The 21,436-nt window shown below is 33.9% G+C and overlaps 1 protein-coding gene and 1 long non-coding RNA gene across 3 annotated transcripts in view; one reads left to right on the top strand and one right to left on the bottom strand.

The window, feature by feature from the left end:
- The window catches only part of LOC117103582 (adhesion G protein-coupled receptor L3-like), an 18,838-nt gene extending 12,862 nt beyond the window's left edge, over nt 1-5,976 (bottom strand). The window contains exons 1-7 of the mRNA XM_033244167.1: nt 5,899-5,976; nt 5,268-5,360; nt 4,253-4,303; nt 2,806-2,913; nt 1,892-1,952; nt 1,254-1,362; nt 460-536 (exon numbers count right to left, since the gene is read on the bottom strand). Of these exons, the coding sequence (XP_033100058.1) occupies nt 460-536; nt 1,254-1,362; nt 1,892-1,952; nt 2,806-2,913; nt 4,253-4,303; nt 5,268-5,360; nt 5,899-5,911 (512 nt within the window). The 5' untranslated portion in view covers nt 5,912-5,976. The remainder of the gene's footprint in view (nt 1-459; nt 537-1,253; nt 1,363-1,891; nt 1,953-2,805; nt 2,914-4,252; nt 4,304-5,267; nt 5,361-5,898) is intronic.
- Nucleotides 5,977-10,856: 4,880 nt separating this feature from the next.
- The window catches only part of LOC117103384, a 25,548-nt gene continuing 14,968 nt past the window's right edge, over nt 10,857-21,436 (top strand). Inside the window, exons 1-2 of one of the 2 annotated variants that reach the window (XR_004444580.1) lie at nt 10,857-10,994; nt 13,484-13,616. This is a non-coding gene — a long non-coding RNA (uncharacterized LOC117103384). Of the gene's footprint in view, nt 10,995-12,843; nt 13,064-13,483; nt 13,617-21,436 lie in introns of those variants that run through there. The other variant, XR_004444582.1, reaches the window with a different exon arrangement.

Below are 21,436 nucleotides of genomic sequence, written 5' to 3' on the forward strand. Positions count from 1 at the left end.
GTAGTAGGGCTGTGTCTGTGGAGGGGTTGTGTGTTGTGAGTGCGTCTGGTAGTTATTTTGTACAACATTTTTTACTATTTAATTTATACACATATATGAGTATATATATATTATATATACACATACATACATTTATCTTTTTTAACCTTCAGGAATTCATAAAAATGAAGTTCCATGTGTCGGCTAAATTTGAGGATTGCGGTAGCGACGGGTCACTGGTGCTGTCTCTTATACACATCTAGATGTGTATAAGAGACCACACAAAAAGTCCTTAACGACAACAGCGCGTATTTTGACGCGCTTTTTTGATTTCACGAACTAACACAATTGAATTTAATTGTGTTAGTTTGTGATGTGAGCGACGAAATGATACTGTTACTATATTATTGTTACATAATGTTTATTTTAATTATAATTATTTTTTTTACGATTTCCAAAAATAATAACTGTATTACTTACACTGATTTATTTATGTCGTGTTTGTAGTGGCATTCTGGAATTAGATTCACTTTCGTATTCTTTTTTGTAGTTACATCCTTTAAAATTTAGTTTAAAAGAAAGAAAATTCAAATGAAATTGTGGCACAATTTGGAATACAGCTGCATATAATTATCCGAATGGGTACATATCACAAATGCACATATGTTATATATTTATTTGGCGTTATTTGTCCGGGCTGTAGAATAGCCATAGGCCTAGTTAGAATTCTTACTCTCTGGGTCTGGATAATTAATCGGCAAAACTCCTCTTGGAGCACCACACCGATTGGGTCACAGTCAGTCTGTCAGGTTACCATGAAAGTGAAGATTTATTTTTATATTTGAATTAAGAATGAAAACAAGCAAAAAAAAAAGTAACTAAAAGTAAAAAACATCGTGAAGATAAGACAATCAACAGTAGGAAGGATAGCCATTAAAACCGCTCCATTTTCCATCAATTTGATAGGCCTACACAGTTAAGGGCTCGCTAGCACCTCAGGAGCTCTAGTATCAATATCATCTGATTACCTAACCTACATAAAACAAAAGAAAAAGAGAAAAAAAAAGCAAGAACAAAACACCACACAAACATTGAAAGAATTAAACATTTAAACAAAACGGTCCTTGAAATTAGTAAGAGATGGAGGATTCAATAACTAATATTGATAGTATATTATTATCCAATTCTTCATCAATACTATTATTATAGACCTATGAAATTTTATGTTTCCATGACAAACAATAGTTTGAAAAATGTAGTTCCAAATGGTTTACCTTAATAGAAGGGAAGTGTATCTCACAGTTGGTACTTATTTCATTCTGATTTCTGTCGTAAATATCGATGGTCACGATGTCAGACCCAGTGTGCAACTCATCCCCATTGCTGTAAAATTGAACCTACTGTCAGGAACGAATAATCATGTACTAAATACAAACATGTATTGTTATGTCAGTATGATGTAACATTATTGACATTAAAAACCAGTGTTCAATTTAATGAAATATTTATTTTGCGACAACATAATGATAACAATACCCTGTATCAACATGGACTAATATATTAAAGGCACTGTAGTGCTGGCATGGTACTGTTGTTTGGTATAGTAATAATAATAGTGATGATGATGACGACGACGGCGGCGGCGATGGTAGTGCATCTTAACCACTAATCACCGCTGCCATATTATCATGACTACTTATGAATAGGCCTATGATGTGTTTACAGAATATGCTAATTTCCATGTCTTATATTTAGGCTATTTATTATTGAAATTTTAAAACTTAAATTTGAAATTATGAAACACTTGAACAACTACCATCTTATTTATAATGTATATTACATATGACATGCACTTACTAGAACAAAAAGATAAGGTTTTAAAATAAAAAATTGTTGCTTAAACAAAACTTACACAGATGTTAGAGCGGTGACTTGGATATACCTCAGACTTGCATACAGGTTGAATGGACCATCTAAATATAAACAACTTAAATTAGGACCTAATAAATATATTTATTTAAAAAAAATACTATTCGTCTAAAGCCAAATAGATTGTGTATATTTTATTAAATTTATTAAGCCGGGCACTCCCTGCGTCGTACAGCCTTTGCAAGACGAACCAAACTCCGTTCCATGCGGGCGCTAAACGACGCGACGCTATCTGCTGATTGTCCATGATAGTCATTGGCCGTATTCGACTGGTCGTTCTTCGTTAACCCACGCCCACCTGCGCAGCAGTAAAATCGATCAAAAAAAAAAAAAGACGACCAGTCGAATAGAAAACTTGTAAATACTCGACAAAAAAAAATAGCTGTATAGTTACAGCAATACACATTGCGTAATCAAGATTGCTTCAAGATTGCGTGGTAGTATGGGTTTTTCGTAAAATATTTATTTCATCCAGTTTTTTAATTATGTTAGCCTACAATTATTTTTTGACTTCATGTGGGTAAATATTACAATTTTTATTTTATGAAATTTAATCTAAGTAATATTAACGCAAATGTTGTTTATAACCTCACCAATCGGTCATGTGTTTTTTTTTTCTTTTGGTCACGTGGATAACGCTGATTAACGCACTCTGGTTTACGTTAATCTTCGTTGTCAACAAAGTCTATTAACGATCCTTTGCGCGCGCGTCGTTGCGTTGCGTTTTGAGAAAACCGCGTCGGCCGACGACTGTCGGGCCCGGTCAGTGTCACCAGATTTATTGAAATTGTTATAATAGCAAACGACAAACCACTTTTTGTAAGAGTGACAAGTAATAGAATTAACATTAAATAGCCTAGCAATTTCAAAGATGTTTTTAGTTAATAATATGAATACCTCCTTTCCATGGAAGTTGAGCTGAAGCCGAGAAAGTGACATTATTCGGTTCAGATGTTAGATGGACGTTGAATATAATCGGCGTTTCTGAATTACAAAATACACCAGCTGAAATGCAAAATTAAATTATTTTAAATTTGTAAGAACACCGAATAGATTTTGTTAAGGATCATCTAGTACTTGCACCAGCTGTACTCCTTCCCTCTTTTCGTTGAAAAAACTGACCCCTTTTCAATCTAATTCTAAGTAGAATCATCCACATGCTGATCTGACCAAATTTATTCTGATCGCACTTTCTGTTGTTGTGGTCTATAAATATAATTTTTACAATTTAAGCATAAAAAAATCTTTCATTGACCCGCATTTAGGGTGTTCACTTCTAGACTCTGACAGAAGCTCAGGTCGATCGTGTTTGGGCAGAAATTTTGGGCCAGGCTACAATTACCATAATTCTATAATGTTTCTGACAAATCTATAGCCTCAGTGCTTCGCTCATAATGAGTCAAAAGTACTATATTATTACTTTAGCCACATGGGACAAGAATATGCTTTAGGTAATGCTTTTTAAAATGGCAATTCCTTTACAAAGCAAAAATTCACGAAAGTGTATCTGTATAGACCATGTAGAAAATTTCATTATGAGAGAATTGTTTTATGTTCGTGGGAAAAATCCTGTTACTGTGACTGGAATTGATCCCAGAAGAACCCGAGGATCGGAAGTTATCTCAGCCACCAAACTATTCAACTTAACTTATGTTAGCCGCCAAGCAGCGCTATCAAACTACACTCATCATCATCATCGCCACCATCATAGTAGTAATCATAGTCATCGTTATCGTCATCTTCGTCATAGTCAGTCATATCCCCAGTTTGTAGCTGGAGTACGTTGTTACTAATTTTATTGCTTCTCTTTCATAGCAGAGGCACAACCGTAAAAGATGTGCAACGATAACAAAATCAGTATAAACTTAATTACTGTGTTTAAATATAGCATGAAAATACTGCAGTATATCAAAATATATATAAAAAGGGGTTTACAAAAAAAGCAACTTTACAATAATAATAATAATAATAATAAATATGATTCAACAATTATTAAATTAAAATTTCAAAAGATCTCAGACACACGAGTTTATGGAGAACTTTACAATAATAATAATAATAATAATAATAATAATAATAATAATAAATATAATTCAACAATTATTAAATTAAAATTTCAAAAGATCTCAGACACACGGGTTTATGGAGAACTTTACAATAATAATAATAATAATAATAATAATAATAATAATAATAATAATAATAATAATAATAATAATAATAATAATAATAATAATAAATCAACAATTATTAAATTAAAATTTCAAAAGATCTCAGAACACGAGTTTATGGAGGACCTAATACCTGTTCCAGCTATGAACAAATTGTGAAATGATTACATTACCTCCAACATCTCTTGGCCAGGGATACCAGGGATTACATGTTGAGCAACCAGCTACAAAATATAGATATTTTGTTATTATTCACCACAATATTTCCAATTGTTATATAATGAGTATCAACAAGTATTAACTGAATAGAATTGATCTACATTTTACCGTAATTCGTTGTATTACTAGTACCGTACTGTATTTTAGACCTACACCTATTTATAGACCTCCGATTACAACAGGAATTGTAAGCCTAAATATACATTTGATTGCACATATATTTTGAATAATTGTCCATTAATGATATTTATTATATATATTTTATTCAAACTTTTAGAGGTTAACCATTCCAACTCTACCAAGAAGGCCATCTGATGTTTAGGGGCCTCTGTTAAAAGTATACATTTTATCAAATAACAATAGTAATCAATCAATTATTTTTTTTTGTATTTTATTCTGGTATATGATAAAATACAAAAAGCAGAACCAGTCTAAAATTATTGTAGTACAAAAAATTCAAATACATTCAAAACACCAACTAACAAACACCATTATCATTAATACATATTCAAAAAAATAGAAATACGATTCATTAACCTATAAATTAATTAGACTACAAAATATATACATAAATTCCTAAATAGAAATAAATATATAAACAAATAATGAAAATAAATCTATGTGATGTTCGCACTATTGTAAAAAAAAATTATGTTTTCAATTTAGATTTATAAGTAATTAAATTTGAAAATTCTTTCAGAGAAATTGAGAGCCTATTAAAAAACTTAAGAGCTAAATAACTAAATGCACTCTCGAGTCTCAATTTGGGTTCGTGTATGGATGCACCTCTACAATTATTCAGACATTGTACATTTTCCCTTGCATATAAATTAATATTACAGGTCTAGCCTTTTACTTTCTTCCTTGCGTGCTCAGTGATGTTATGATGCTTAAGAAAATATACATGAAATTCAATCATTTTGATGTGTCAGGAATATATGATAAGAGTGATGTTTTGCCAGAATTTACTTTGAGTCGTCACTTGAGTTGACGTGAAAGTACCATTAGTCGTATTAGTAGGCCTCGTAGTAGTATCAGTCATAGATATGTTTGCGCCAGCATCTATAATACAAACATTATTTTGTAATGGTTAGGGATTACTTTACATGTTGAGCAACCAGCTACAAAATATAGATAATAATTTCGTTATTGTTATTTCCAATTGTAATATAATTTTGGCTGTCCCCTTTGGATAATATTGGACAGATGCACATTTTTACCGTATTTCGTCTTATTACTCGTGTTTTAAACCTCCACTTTTGTAGACCTCCGATTACAACAAGAATTGTAAGCTTAGATACATATGTTTTTGACTATTTTAAGTTGTCTATTAATATTATATTATTTCATTACAATTATTCAGACATTAAAGTGCATTTTCCTTGCATATAAATTGATATTACAAATATAGGCTTTTGCTTTCTTCGTGCTAATTGATCGCAAGTGATTCAGGTAAGTGAATCGAACCCACGACTACCATTGGTGTCATAAACAATAGACCATTGAACTTGCGCTTAGTGACTGGTGTTGAATCCGATCGCTAAGTAGCAGCGAGTACTGCAATTCTACCGATATCATGATGCGTAAGGAATAAATTTACCTTTAGTCGTCATTTGAGTTGACGTGAAAGTACCATTAGTAGGCCTCGTAGTAGTATCTGTCGTATGTGTGTTTGCGCCAGTACCTACATGCAAACATTTTTTTTATGGTTAGGAATTTACCGTAATTCGTCGTAATACTAATACTGTATTTTAGACCTACACCTATTTATAGAACGCCGACTACAACAAAATTATAAGCAACATACAAATATATCAAAATCCATAAATATGAAGGAAAGATAAAAAATAAAATAAATAAATAAGTAAATAAATAAATAATTAATGTACATTTTCCCTTGCATATAAATTTATATTACAGGTCTAGCCTTATACTTTCTTCCTTGCGTGCTCAGTGATGTTATGATGATTAAGGAAATATACATCAAATTCAATAATTTTGATGTGTGACAGGAATATATGATAGGAGTGATGTTTTGCCAGAATTTACTTTGAGTCGTCACTTGAGTTGACGTGAAAGTACCATTAGTCGTATTAGTAGGCCTCGTAGTAGTATCAGTCATAGATATGTTTGCGCCAGCATCTATAATACAAACATTATTTTGTAATGGTTAGAGATTACTTTACATGTTGAGCAACCAGCTACAAAAGATGGATAATAATTTCGTTATTGTTCACCACAATATTTCCAATTGTTATATAATGTGTGTAAACTAGAATTAACTAATTAATATTCATCTGTCACGTTAAAATGTTTCCCCTTGATCGATTTTGACCGCATTTATTGGTCCGGGAGATCGATTTTGGCTGTCCCCTTTGGATAATAGGGGCCTATTGGACAGATGCACATTTTACCGTATTTCGTCTTATTACTCGTGTTTTAAACCACCACTTTTGTAGACCTCCGATTACAACAAGAATTGTAAGCTTAGATAGATATGTTTTTGACTATTTTAAGTTGTCTATTAATATTATATTATTTTATTACAATTATTCAGACATTAAAGTGCATTTTCCTTGCATATAAATTGATATTACAAGTATTGGCTTTTGCTTTCTTAAGGCTCATTGATCGCAAGTGATTCAGGTAAGTGAATCGAACCCACGACTACCATTGTTGTCATAAACAATAGACCATTGAACTTGCGCTTAGTGACTGGTGTTGAATCCGATCCACAAGTAGCAGTGAGTAGGCCTACTGCAATTCTACCGATATCTTGATGCGTAAGGAATAAATTTACCTTTAGTCGTCATTTGAGTTAACGTGGAAGTACCATTAGTAGGCCCCGTAGTAGTATCTGTCGTATGTGTGTTTGCGCCAGTACCTACATGCAAATATTTTTTTTTTATGGTTAGGAATTTACCGTAATTCGTCGTAATACTAGTACTGTATTTTAGACATAAATAAATAAATAAATAAATAAATAAATAAATAAATAAATAAATAAATAAATAAATAAATAAATAAATAAATAAATAAATAAATAAATAAATAAATAAATAAATAAATAAATAAATAAATAAATATGAATGAATAAATAAATAAATAAATATGAATGAATAAATAAATAAATAAATAAATAAATATGAATGAATAAATAAATAAATAAATAAATATGAATGAATAAATAAATAAATATGAATGAATGAATGAATGAAAGAAATTCCAAGTTGATTGTTTTTTAAGTATCAACCTAAAAGAATCCAAAATATATAGTTTAGTAATGATCTATACACTAATAAAAACATTTCATTAAGTAATTCTTTTTGTCATTCTACAAAATATAGAAGATGAACATTGGAATTTCTCCGGCCGGACTGCACACATAGAAATTCCGAAAATAAAATCAACGCAAATCAATCTTTACATTGCTATATTATTCTTAAAACTGGAAAAACCATCACTCGATAAATCATGAAATTGACAAGTCACATAACTACTACACGTAACTTTAGCTGTCTGTCGTTTTGACGTCCTATTCAACTACTCATCTTCATTATATTTTATGGTTAAATTGACGTGGAATTATAGCAAAATTAATCACTGTCTATAATAAGCGGCAATCAACTACAGAATGATATTTTATAGAATATTACGCCTAATCCATATGCTGATAACAACTGACTGAAGCCTGGCACTTCATTACTTAAAATTTATGTTATTTTTAACATTAAAATGGTGCACTTTTAAGGAGAATACTCCACTGACTACTGTATATTTTTTTTTTCAACCAAAATGCATGACAGGGGCTTTTTGGAATATTAGACCTATTGTTTGCATTTGCAATAATTACACATTTTAAATTCATTTGGATAATATGATTTGTATGTAACCTGACAATAATGTTCTCTTTTAGGCCTATTTCACCCAAGACTTTTGGCCTCGAGTGGGACACAGTTAAATATTTCAAATGTATTTTGCAAAACATTCAGGCCTATTTTCATCATTTAGATGATTGGTTCATTTCTAGTGCTCCAACATTTAACATTTAGCATTTTAAGTAGACCAATTCTGAATATCTTACCATTGCAGACAGAGTAGCACACGGCAGCAAGAAGCAAAGATATAATATATTTCCAAGCCATTCCCATGATTACGTCACACATAAACAAATTCGAAATACTTTCTAAATAAGTACACGGTAGCGATGTGAATACGTTTATTCATAAACATCTATACGTTTTTGCAGATATGGCCTCTGTCTTGCCCTCAGTAACGTCAAACTTGTAGTTCAATAATGCATTATGCAGAATGTCAGGCTACATAACAAAAATGTTAGTATTTATGAAGTTCATATCCTACATTATTGATTAACAACCACAAGACCGATAGCAAATGCACTTTATTCAAATCAATTGATGACAAAAAAAGTAAATTCTAGCAGAATTGATTGAATAAATTATTTTTAAACGTCCAAACTTCTTGAAAAATTGTCCTGGGACAGACGTCACAAATTTACCATGGTAATATTAACATAGGATTGAGTTGCATTTACTAGTTTTCACTTAAGCCAGTTTACTTTTAAAGATGAGGTGTATTCAGAGTCGATTGATAAGAATATTGTTGACTTTTTTTCTATTTATATCTATTTGTTATGTTTGTTAGAAAACAAATTAAGACATCATGTTATTGGCATTTCATTGCTGTTGGATGTGCTTGTTGAAATAAAAAAATAAAGAAATGCTTTAGATCAGCCGTGGGCCACCACCGATCCGCCGAAGATTTTAATTCAACTCACGCAACATTGTTAAAATATTAATCATTTCCGGCCTATTTACAGTAAGTACTTGTATGTACTCTCAAAGAAAACGATTTTCTGGTAATATTAAACACGACATTACTTTGGTATTGTTAACACTTTTTCCGAGTGTGCTCAGTGTATGTAGTGCGCAAAGGACATCGATAAAGGAGGGAAGACTGACGGCGATAAAGAATTAAGTGGAGGGTTGATATATGCGCCCGAGCTCTAACCATTTCTAGATAGCCGTCGGAAGCATTTCGACGGCTATGTATACTCCTCGGATTATAGTAATTGCGAGATGGAGGGGGGAAGAGGGAGGAGTGCTTAACAAATTTGGTTGTCAAACTGTAGACCATCTACCCATATCTACGGATAGGTTTTTAATTTAGTGGCACGAACGCTTTACACCATGGTTGGTAGACACATTTTATGGTACCTGAATGTCCGGAAAATGTGCTTGCAACCTGCACAACCGATATTCCCACAACTTTAGTATATCCCCATGCTAAACAAAATTTAGCATGGGGATATACCCACCTCAGCCCCCACCTTGGTGAACATTAATAATAAATTCATATATTTTATGGATATTTTTAATTGAGAAAGTGTTCCGACGGCCCTGGTCAATGATGTCAAATGGTTGGATGGTTAAAAAAAAACCATGTGGTATATACAAAAAAAAAACTACTTTGGATCGTTTAAACTTGGATTTTTGAGAATCACAATGAAAATTTAAAAAAAAACAAAAAACAAAAAAAAAAACACAAAAAAACCCAAAACGCATCATTACCAAGTCCAAATGGATAAACTGTTAAAATGGCAAGGCTACATGTATTTGAAAGAAAACGTGCACGAGGTACCAATTTCAGTTGTTCGAATGGATACCAGTTAGCGATTCATTTTATAAAACACACGTGCTCTCGCCGGAAGGCGGCCAGTGTTTTTATTCTAGGATATTGTCAAGACTATGTGACGCTCTTTTCATGACAAAGCTAAGCTATTATAACTAGTAGTTCGTTTTCTGCATTTTGATAGTTATAATCGTGTATAGGCTAATGTTGATGCCAATTATCATTGATATATCAAAAAGACTAATTGCAGTAAAATCTAAATTGAATTACGAGTAGATTTTCAAAGTATGATAAAAAAAAGGGGGGTAATCTAGATAAAATAGATAGGCTCAAGCTGATAAACTGGTTTATTGATTAATCGTCATGGCGGCTTTCTACAGTAATTAAAAACTAGAAAACACACGCTTTCGTTGAGAGTCTGTTATTGGATAAACGAATTTGGATGCTAAACTGCAGATCATGCACGGATCGGGTTGTCTGGGTGCCCCCACCATGGTTGGTGAACAATCTTTTTTTACCCAGCTTGGGCAACCTGTAGGTAGGCCGGTGTTATCTTTCCGGGGGCAGCCTATTTAAAATTAGCACGGAGATAGAGAATATACCTTCTCAACCTCCTAAACAAGTGCATACTAAATGTTTTGGACGACCATGATTGTCTTCTGGCCCTTAAAGTTTGAAGGAGTTTGAGTTGCTTTTTTCAAATCATGGTTGGAGTTTGAATTGTGGGTTGCCTATATTATACATTCTTTATACTCTATACTGTCAGTGTGACCACTGGCAAAAATCAAAATTCCCAAAATTCAGTCTAAAAAATATATGTTTGTCTTGGCATATAATTAAGATCCATCCATCAATTTAGCGCCCCCTGTAGTAAATGATGGCGCAAAGATATTTGGGGTGGAGTAAGTAATACAAAAAACACCAACACTCGTCCTCGTGTAACATCTGCATGGAGCTTGAAATTTTATGTACATTATAATAACTTAATTGTAGTTTTGATTATTGAGTGGGAAGTATATTTACTATTACGGGATTTCTTCTCTGGTAAGTACTCATGTTAGTTGTCTTTAGGCCTAGGCTAGGCCTAGTGGAAAGTAGGCTGGAAACACTTCGATCAACAGCGAGGGTAGGCTCCTATTTGAATTTCCTGCCTTTCCGCCGGCCAGCTAGGCTGGCCAGGCACCTTATAAGCTTGGTTTAGCTCAGTTTCCATTGGATGGCTCACCCTATTCGCAACAGTCGCCGTCAGCTGTTGACTTTGCCCAGGGGTCCCAAGTACCTTTTGGCATTTGATCATTCCTGTGATCTGTATGTGGCACTCGCTTTGTTATTGTTTTGAACACTCACGAACTTTTGCAGTGCTGAATGCAACTCAACTGTTGTAAACGACACTACAATTGCCTAACTTTTACAGTGCTGAATGTAACTGTTATAAATGACAGCATAATTTCCAGGGGCGGATTTAGGGGGGGGCCGGCCCGGCCCCGGCCCCCCCTTTTGGGAGGTAAAAAAAGAAAAAAAAAAGAAAAAAAAGAGAGAAAAAGAAAAAAATGATAGCCCAGAATGCCTCAAATGTTATGTTCGGGCGTCTAGAACACAAAAATTTCGCGGGGGCATGCCCCAGACCCCCTACGACAGTGTTGTCTCAATCGGCCCAACTTTCGGCCCCCGCTTCCGGCCCCCCCTTTTGGACATTTCTGGATCCGCCCCTGATTTCCGAGTGCGCAGATCTGTTTTGAAAGGTGGGGTAAGGGGCCCGGGGAATTTTGTGAGGCCACACCCACCTTTGCCCACCATGGTGGGGCTGAGGTGCGAAAATTTTAGAAAATGGTACATTTAGATAGCCAAAAATGACACTCTTATTTATAGTAAAATTCATCATCACATCCACCATGACATTACGTCTTATGATCTTTTATCAGTGATTTTTGGCAACCATCTAATTAGTATGTGTGATGTACCATAGAAAATAAAACTTAAAAACATTGTCTTTCATGCAAGTACTTTACTTTACCTACTTCAAAGTCTTGAGCCCACACCCACATGAGCCCCACCATATTTGGGGCTGAGGTGGTGCAAAATTTGAGGAAATATACCTACTGTAGATGGCCGGAAATGACACACTTATATATCACCATTGTAGTCAAAATGAAGCACCAACAAATTTCTCATGATCTTTTATTAGCATTACCATAGTTGGGGCAGAGGATGCAGGATTTGGCAGTAGAGGGTGCACTTTTGCACTCTCATACTTTAAAAATCCTACTGGTACTATGTTCATAAATAATGATAAAAATAATAATAATACAGTCGACCTTCCCATTTACGTACACCTTGGGCTGAAAGCAGTTCATAATTGAGAAAATTCGTAAATGAGAAGTAAGAGTAGCGTCCTCAAGTTTAAAAACGCCAAGTTGTAGCCTATGCAGTAGCTAGGCCTGCCAACCAACATCTAGGCTTAATTTTGCATTTAAGTGTTCAATAAACATTTATAGAAATCGTTGAAGAATCAATTAAATGTTAATGCAAGACAAACTAATATTAAATATCGATTCATAATAGGCTAAGGAAATCGTTCCATGGATCAACCTAATCTTCCATGTCACTAAAAGTAGGCTCACTGTTCAACATAGAGTGTGGTGGCTGGGCCTAGCAGCAGCCTAACTTTAGCTAGGCCTCTCTCCGTAATTTGTAGCAAATTAGTAAACAAACATTGATATTAATTTGTATTAAAAGCACTGGGCTTATTATTTATTTTATTTAGTCAAGGTATTTTTGTATAATTTGAAAAAAGAAACTTCCTATTTTTTCCGACCTTCCTGACTTCCAAACATGTGGTTTTGGTACCTGTAGCGTTGAATGATGGGTAATTGCTGATGTCATCTTCTAAAAATAGAGCAGCTTTGCTAATCGTTTTTTGACAGTAAAAAACAAATAATATTAATACAGATGCTTATTAAATATCCGAACAGTGATTATTCTTAAAAGGATAAAAGTTGATGTTACCATACATTTATACTCGGACTAGCTGATTCGATTTTCAGTGCATTTAGACAGAGTAGGGTAGGCCCCCCTGGTATAGGCTGCCCAGCCTTGCCCTTAGCCTAGACAAGGTAGGCCTAGCAGCTTGCACTGCCTGCCTGAATTTCGGCTAGTTTTGATTATTTTACATCATGTATTGGTTTGACTTTTCTAAACCTAAAGTAGTATGATGTATTTACGGAATATACTGTATAACTATTACTATAATGCATTTTTTAATTACCTTTGTAATTCGTTTTTCTTAAAATAAATAAAAATAACAAAAATTAAATGAATAAATCTAGCGATGATGTCATTGACCGAACGTTCGTAAAATAAAAGGGTCGTAAATGAGAAGTTCGTAAATGGGAAGGTCGACTGTATATATTAACAATACAATACAACAATTATTTTTCTTAATATGCACTTGCACCCCTTGAATCCGCCCCAGCATAGAAAATAAAAGTTTTAAAAACATTGTCATTACGATATTTACTTTACTTTACCTACAGTACTTCAAAGACGCGAGTCACACCCGTCTCAGCCCAACCATCTGAGGTGCGAAAATTTGGGGAAATACAGTAGTAGGCCTGCATTGCATCTAGATGGCCGGAAATGACACTCTTAGTTTACAGTATTAGTAAGGTAAGTCATCACCATGATCTTTTATCAGTAATATGTGGGATATACCATAGAATGTCTTTGATGTATTTACTTTACTTTACCTGTATCAAAGCCAAGTCTAAAGTACAGACACAAATTATCGCTTCGTAACCTCTCGTAATCTGCTCGTAGGTACGTTTTTGAACGTATCTACAAACCACTACGAAGGTCATTGTTATTTTAATTAGCTTTGCAATGATCGTAGGCTGGATCGTCAGCCTGATAAACAATGCGTAAACAATATTGAAATATAGTTTACCAGCTTTCAACACGTAAGCAATGTTGCAATTTACTAATAAACAATGTTAGAACTTGATTGTTTCCTTATACCCTAACTTATTAAATCGATCATGTTTTAAAACTGTGTTTAGTTCGCTAGCTGGGTAACCTAGTGGGCATTCAGTATGTTCAAATTTCGATGTCATTTAGGCTTACGTACGGCCTACATTTTCCCCTATAGAGGAGGAGAGCAGACAGTAGTTATACTGGTAAACTTTCCAATTCGGAGAATTTTGATCTGATATTATTCTTCTGGTAGTAAGAATTTTCTTCTTTTAAATAATACTGAGAGGAGACTCCCATGAATTCAATTGTACGTTTTTCTTATTGAAAAACAGCTCCATACTTTAAATTAACGGTCTGTACTCCTGTTTGTCATTCACAAATTATCAAACAATACATTGTTTATTCCAGTAAGCTACAGCAGTCTTTCTGTACAAATAAACAACATGCTTTTGCTTCGTAGGTTCGCTTCGCGTAGCCTTACTTAGATTGTTTATATCAGGCTACGATGTATCTACAAAGCCTGCGCGCAGGTTAGATCAGGCTATGATGTATAGTCTATGAAGCCTGTGCGCAGGTAAAAGTGCAATATTTTGTGGCGGTACTGTACATCTACCCATCCCCACCATGTTTGAGGCTGAGGTGCGAAAATTTGAGGATATAGTACCTCCAGCTGACCGGAAATGACACTAATTGATCTGTATTGTATACCTTAAAAAATAAAACTTAATTGTCTTTGTTGTATTTACATTACTTTACCCACTTTGCGTGCCGAAAATCTTACAAGTTACAGGACTTTTTCTCATTCTAAAATTATAACAACAGCACGCGCACTCGAGTTGTGTATTATAGGTATTACATTTATTGCCTTTGTTACTAGTAGAGAGGGCTATGACTCAATAGAACAATTAACAGTACAATTATTAAAAGTTACCTCGCCCCCGTCCCCGCCCACCCCATTTACTATCCCCACTCCGTGGATATGAACTGATAATAAATAGTTAATTTCTATTTCACTTATTAGCAGACAGGGCTAGGACTTATGTTTTTTGTTTTTTTTAAATATTACAATATTTTAATAATCGATACACTTTACAACTACCCCACACACTTCCCCACTACGCCTCCCATAAACTCTGTAGTGTGCTGATTTCATTTTTTTTCAGTGGAATGATTTTTTTTAATGATCCACTCTCCATTTAGTAGTTTTTATGAGTAGGTTAGCCTAAAAAACTGCAATATTTAATATTTCATACTAAATTAACCAGCTATAATCTCCCTCCCCCCAGATTACAACAAAGTTATATATTTCGAAACCGCCAAGGTGTTTAGATCAACCACTGAAAATTTCATGATGATCGGACTTTATCTTCCCACCTGTTGCTATGGCCTATTGATTCCCTATTTTTATTTCCATGTAGAATTTTAACTTTTTCAGTTAAATATATTAGTTCATCTTTAAAGGCAGTTTTCTCCAAAGTATGGTTTCATACATCTGAATTTCAAAATTACATTTCTCTGGCTGTACTTACCCTAGAAACCTCATTTAAAGACCAAATTAAAGTTTTTAATGTGATCTATCCGAATACATCAATAACTCATTTTTCAATTTTTGTACCACAAGACTCATTTTGTCACGACAGCTCACATATACAGTAAACCACCTAAGGCTGATCTATTGAATATAAATTATAATAATTCATTAGATCATAGAGATATAAAATTGTAAATTGACTAAACTAATCTATAGAGATTCTATTCCTGTAAAAGTTCATAATCAATCCACATAATATTATCTATTACTAGAAATTGCAAATTGCAAGTGAAGTGCTGCAAAGTACTTGTACTGCATATAAATGTTCTTCGAACAAAATTATTTATACGAGTCAAGTGAAAATAATGAATAATAAAAATATAACAAATAATATGAGACACGACCCATTGTCTATATTAGAACACATCTCATTGGGTAACAAAGTCGTAATTTTTCATTTTTGTCAAAAAGTGTCTATAGTGGTGAATTATAGTTTAGGTTTTTTTTAATAAAGTTTAAAAAATTTCTATGTATGTGGAAAATGTAGTTGAATACCAACAATTTTTATTTTGAAGACTGCATGGTCTTTATGGGGCAAGTTTCCAAGGGCGGGTTTTCTAGGGGTGAGTTGACTGCCAAAGAGTGTTGCCAAAGTGCGAGGCAGCGTGTTATTTGATCACAAGTGCGAGACATCGCAAGGGTGAGCCAGCGAGCCATGACGTCACGACAATAGATACGAGACGTTACTCGAGTTGTGCGAGGTATTGGCTGAGATTTGTGGAGTACAATTCAAAAAACAACTATGGTCTAATAATGAATTATTGTGATGTTAAATAGACAATGTTAGCTATCAAGGAGCGACGTTGTTTTTCATTGGGATCTTTGTCCCTTCAAGGCTAGGCCTATACCATCCTAGCTAGTCTATGCCTAGAGTAGGATAAGGCTAGCGCGACATGCGGACGTTGGTACGTGTTGGTTAGTCTACAAACGTCGCCTAAAGTAATTGATTTTACCCGGCAGAACGAACGAAGGAAACTCCTCTTTTCAGTCATCTTAGGCCCTTGTTTTTTGACAAACAATGACCTTTCAGGGGTCAAATTGCTGTCAAGAATATGAATTGGCTGCTTCGCAGCAATAATTTGAGGATTGTATACCAAAATAGATACATAAACCCAGTATCAGAAATAAACCATGCCTGATACTGTATGGAATGTTAAGCAAGAGTGTTTATATTCAGATATTTGATAAATATTGTTGGCTGTAGACTGTCATAAAAAAAAAACAATTAGGCTTTTATCGATTGTGACCTTGAACTGTGACTTTGACCCCTCAACATGTATTCACATTTAGATCTTTGTTTATGAATCACTTTGACCAAGTTTGCTAATTTTCTGATAAAAATTGTTAACTATAAGGACATTATATGATATAAAAAAAAGTAGTTCAACTCGTCAACCCTTCCCTTCCCAACCCTTAAAAATTAAATCACCCCCAGATCTTTTGGTTTGACAAGTTTCTGTTAAATACTGTGACCTGTAGGCTGTAGACAGACAGACAGACAAACATGCAAATAAACAAACAGGGTTTAAAAAATAACCTCCTTGGCAGAGGTAATCAGAGACTTGTTCAAGTCTAAGTCGGTCGGTTAGTTGGTCAAAGTCATTCAATTGGTTGGTCAGCCAATTAGCCAGTCAATTGGTTGGTCAGCCAATTAGCCAGTCAATCAATCAGAGAACAAGAATGGAGAGAGTTCAACTGAAATTGGTTGTTTCAAAACAGAAAATAAAATGTAAACGTAAATATTATTAGAAAACTGTGATGTTTTACCTTGACTTGGCATACTTGTACCATCAGTAGATTTGATAGGGGCAGCAACTACAAAAATAAATTTTATCCATTGTGGTGTATTGTAAGGTCTATAGGCCTGTTCAAAGTACGTAGGTCTAGTATTCCAGAAAGTCATTAAAAATAGGGAGAAAAAGTGTGATGTCACTTTTCCTGGTTACCGGTATCGCTCGGGCCGCAATATTTTTTTTCCTATATGAGAATTGCCATGTCATGTCATTGCTACGTCATGTGACTCCTCAAACTCAGTCGAGCATAGAACAAGTACAGTAATTTAGTGCGATTAAACAGCCCGTCTCATTGCTTTGTGATTCTACCTGAGACAACTACAGTATAAAAATGTAAAGTTGTCTCAGGTTGTACGAAAAAGAGACAAGATTCAGAGTGCGAACAAGCACGACTTGGCTCGTCTGTCCATGGTCGGTCTGTCTCGCTCGCTTTTATCTTTGGAGGAATAATGACTGTTGTATTAAATTATTAGTCATTTTTTAATCTGCGTCAGCGCAGCGTTGAGAATCACAGCATCGTATGAAAAAACAAATTATTGGCAAAGTGCTGTACTTAAATAGGACTTTTGATAGTGAAATGCCAAGGTTTCCATATAGGCCTTACTGTTTGTATTACCGTACTGTGAATACAGGTACTGCGAAATCTTTAAAAATAACCATTGTATGTGGGGAAACAACAGTTGATACTTGCATTCAACCCTGTATAAAAAAAAGCTTAATTATTCCATACTTTCTGATGGCATACAATAATCAAACCTCTTTGTTTTATAACAGCCCATTCTAGTAGGATAGTGTGAGTGGATAGCTTATCTTAGTAAATATTTTGTCTTTGAAATGAACAGCTTGGGTGAAAATTCTTGCGTATGCATTATGAAAGTTTATAACAGTTAGTCGATACAAAAGTTAACAGTTGAATAATTTCTTGCTTTTGCATAATGTGTTTCTATATTTTCTTAAGATTGGGAAATTAAATCAATTGCTCTGCAGAATGTTGCATACCCTATTAAAATGATAGTAGACATTGAAGTCTCTTTAATATTCTGTGTGTGTTAAATATAGATGAGTTAAGTTAATTTAGGTTAAATGGCCATCCCTCTATTGTGATAACAGATATTACAAATATGGTGAAGATTTTTAGAGAATTTTTTTTTTCTAAATATCAACTTACTCTCGCAGATATGTCCGGATTTTCGGTGCATGCCTTCTATGTAGAAGTCAAATATTGTTCTGTTATCAAATTTTAAGTTTAAGTAAACAACTGCTGTGAAGTTAGAATGCAAAAATGGTTGATCATCTCCCCACATAAGCCAATCAAGAATCTGGTCTCCTTCTGTCTCACCCGATGTCCACGTCCAGCTTGTTTGCTTCATTTTTGGTTGGTTACTATCACGCTTTAATCCAATGAAATATTTTTCACAAACGCTATTTAAGACTTGGAATTTAAATCTTTTTTCTACAACTTTAAACTCTTCTTCCGATTGGAAACTTACAAGATGACCTCCACGACCAACACACTTTTCGTTGTGGTTTGTCCAACTTTGCCATGTCGGCTCACAATTAAATATGTAACAGGATGATTCATATGTTATATTGCAATCCAGGGGTTGTGCTGTAAAATATAATCAATTTAAAAGATTTTATGAAAATTTGGCTTCAGTCCGAGTTTTTTTTTAGACATTTTTAAGACGCACTGTCTGGTATGAGCTAAATTCAAATTCAAATTTATTCAAAATACACCGCTAAGAAGGAAAAATTCAAATGAATAACAAACAAATATAGAATAAAATCCATCCATCCATCAATCCAGATCTTTCCATATATAACAATAACAAAGCAATGCATGGGATGGAATCCCAGAATTTCAGTGCAGTGCACAAAAAAAAAAAGAAAAAATAGCATACAGTAATAAATGTTACAGTTCAAATGATGTGAAAAGGAGATAAAAATTCCTCTCAAGGGTTCACCATTATAATTTTCAGAATAATATAAACTGTTACCAAGGCAATTCATCAGAAGGACGCACATCTCGGGACATCAAAGGTTATAACTCTGGCATCAACATTTTATTTTGTTACAATTTGTAAACTGTTGAAATAATAGTGGTGGTCGGGAGCCTGTAAATCCTGGTCGGAAATGTTGAGTGCTGGACTGGCCCGTCCACCGCCGACCAGCGTGGTGACATCCCTGCCCCACCCATTTCACGATTTCTAGATACATGTATAGTACGCCACTGCTATATCATGGAGATGATGTCTAAATGTCTTCCTCTGAGGAGTCTTGATGAAGACCACCAACCCACCACCAAAATACTTGAAACAAAATTCCATAATTGTATTGTTTAATATGTATAGATTAACTTTTAGATGAGCTATTATAAACTTCGATTAAAATTTGTTTTCCCTTCAACAATTATATATAAATAATTGGTGGACCAATTCATTATGTATATAATGAAGAAATGTTGAATTACATATTAAATAATGAATTATATGTATATAATTTTGTTAAATAGTGAGAGTACATTTGGTTCCTCACACCTAGACACTTACGTATTACAAGCATATAAACATCTGATATTCACATAGATTCAGCGCTGTCTTAAATATTAAATGAAATGATTACAATATCCATATTTTTAAACACTAAAATAATGACCATAGGCTGGAGATTTAGATAGAGATTCTTATGATGTAAGTTTTAAGCAGTAGAGATTTATATATATATATATTTTTTTTTTGGTACGAGCAGTTTATAAATGTCAGTTTTTGTAAAAACAATATAGTTTTCTGAGCGGCTCGCGCATTGCCGCCGGCATGAGATGTACAATTCCATTTTCTAATGTGTTAGGCTATTGCATGTTTGGATGGAGAAGGTAGAGTGTGTGCTATGCTTGTTGTGGAATAGTAGTTTGGTATATAATATTATATGTTTGTATTGAAATAATGAATGAAATCATTTTGTTACTTGTTTAATTTGTAGTCTGTGGAAATACCCTAAATCATAAATGAACTGTTCCAAATCAATTACGCGCTCGACTCATAGTTCGCGGTAAAGCACACAGTGTGCGTCTTCCCATCATTGAACTAACCACGTCGTCCAGTTTTCATGTTTCTTTTTTAGACAAAATAGCACTGTATGTTTCAGTATGCTGTGTACTATTATAACAAAATAAAAATAATAGATGGCCCTAAATATCACATTATTATAGCATAGCACACACTAATGAGATCAGTAGATGGGCAGTATAAGCAACATAAAACATTGGGCCGGGGCTATTTTGGACCCGTTCCATAATAAGGCCTAAGACAGTTATACATTTTCCACATATTTTTTTAAATATTTAAATTTGATAAGCCATAATTATTGACATAGTTCATTTTAATTGTTTACTATTGATGCTCTATCTGTTTGTTTTTGATTAATTTTTTGAATTGATTGTTGAGTCCATTATGTAGACCTCCTTGAAAAATATCCTATGTCACAAGATTCAAGCCCACTTTTTTTTACCTAATGCCAATGTTATATTAGTTAAATATATGTATTTCATACCTTTATATTGTTGTATTGTTTTTACCCTTTTGAGAAAAATTTGTAATAAACACTAGAAAGGTTGTCACGCTCTTATTAATAAATTTTATTCTTAAACTACAGTAATGAGATAAAAGGCGCTTAATAAAATATTGATTTTGAATATTTAAAAACTTAGGGAAAATATGTAGAAAGAGGTATAATATCTGTCTCTTATACACATCTAGATGTGTATAAGAGACAGATTGTAAGGTCTATAGGCCTGTTCAAAGTACGTAGGTCTAGTATTCCAGAAAGTCATTAAAAATAGGGAGAAAAAGTGTGACGTCACTTTTCCTGGTTACCGGTATCGCTCGGGCCGCAATATTTTTTTTCCTATATGAGAATTGCCATGTCATGTCATTGCTACGTCATGTGACTCCTCAAACTCAGTCGAGCATAGAACAAGTACAGTAATTTAGTGCGATTAAACAGCCCGTCTCATTGCTTTGTGATTCTACCTGAGACAACTACAGTATAAAAATGTAAAGTTGTCTCAGGTTGTACGAAAAAGAGACAAGATTCAGAGTGCGAACAAGCACGACTTGGCTCGTCTGTCCATGGTC

Source organism: Anneissia japonica, unplaced genomic scaffold (assembly GCF_011630105.1).
Source record: "Anneissia japonica isolate Jap-2015-1 unplaced genomic scaffold, ASM1163010v1 scaffold1065_len1792383_cov172, whole genome shotgun sequence".
NCBI lineage: Eukaryota > Metazoa > Echinodermata > Crinoidea > Comatulida > Comatulidae > Anneissia > Anneissia japonica.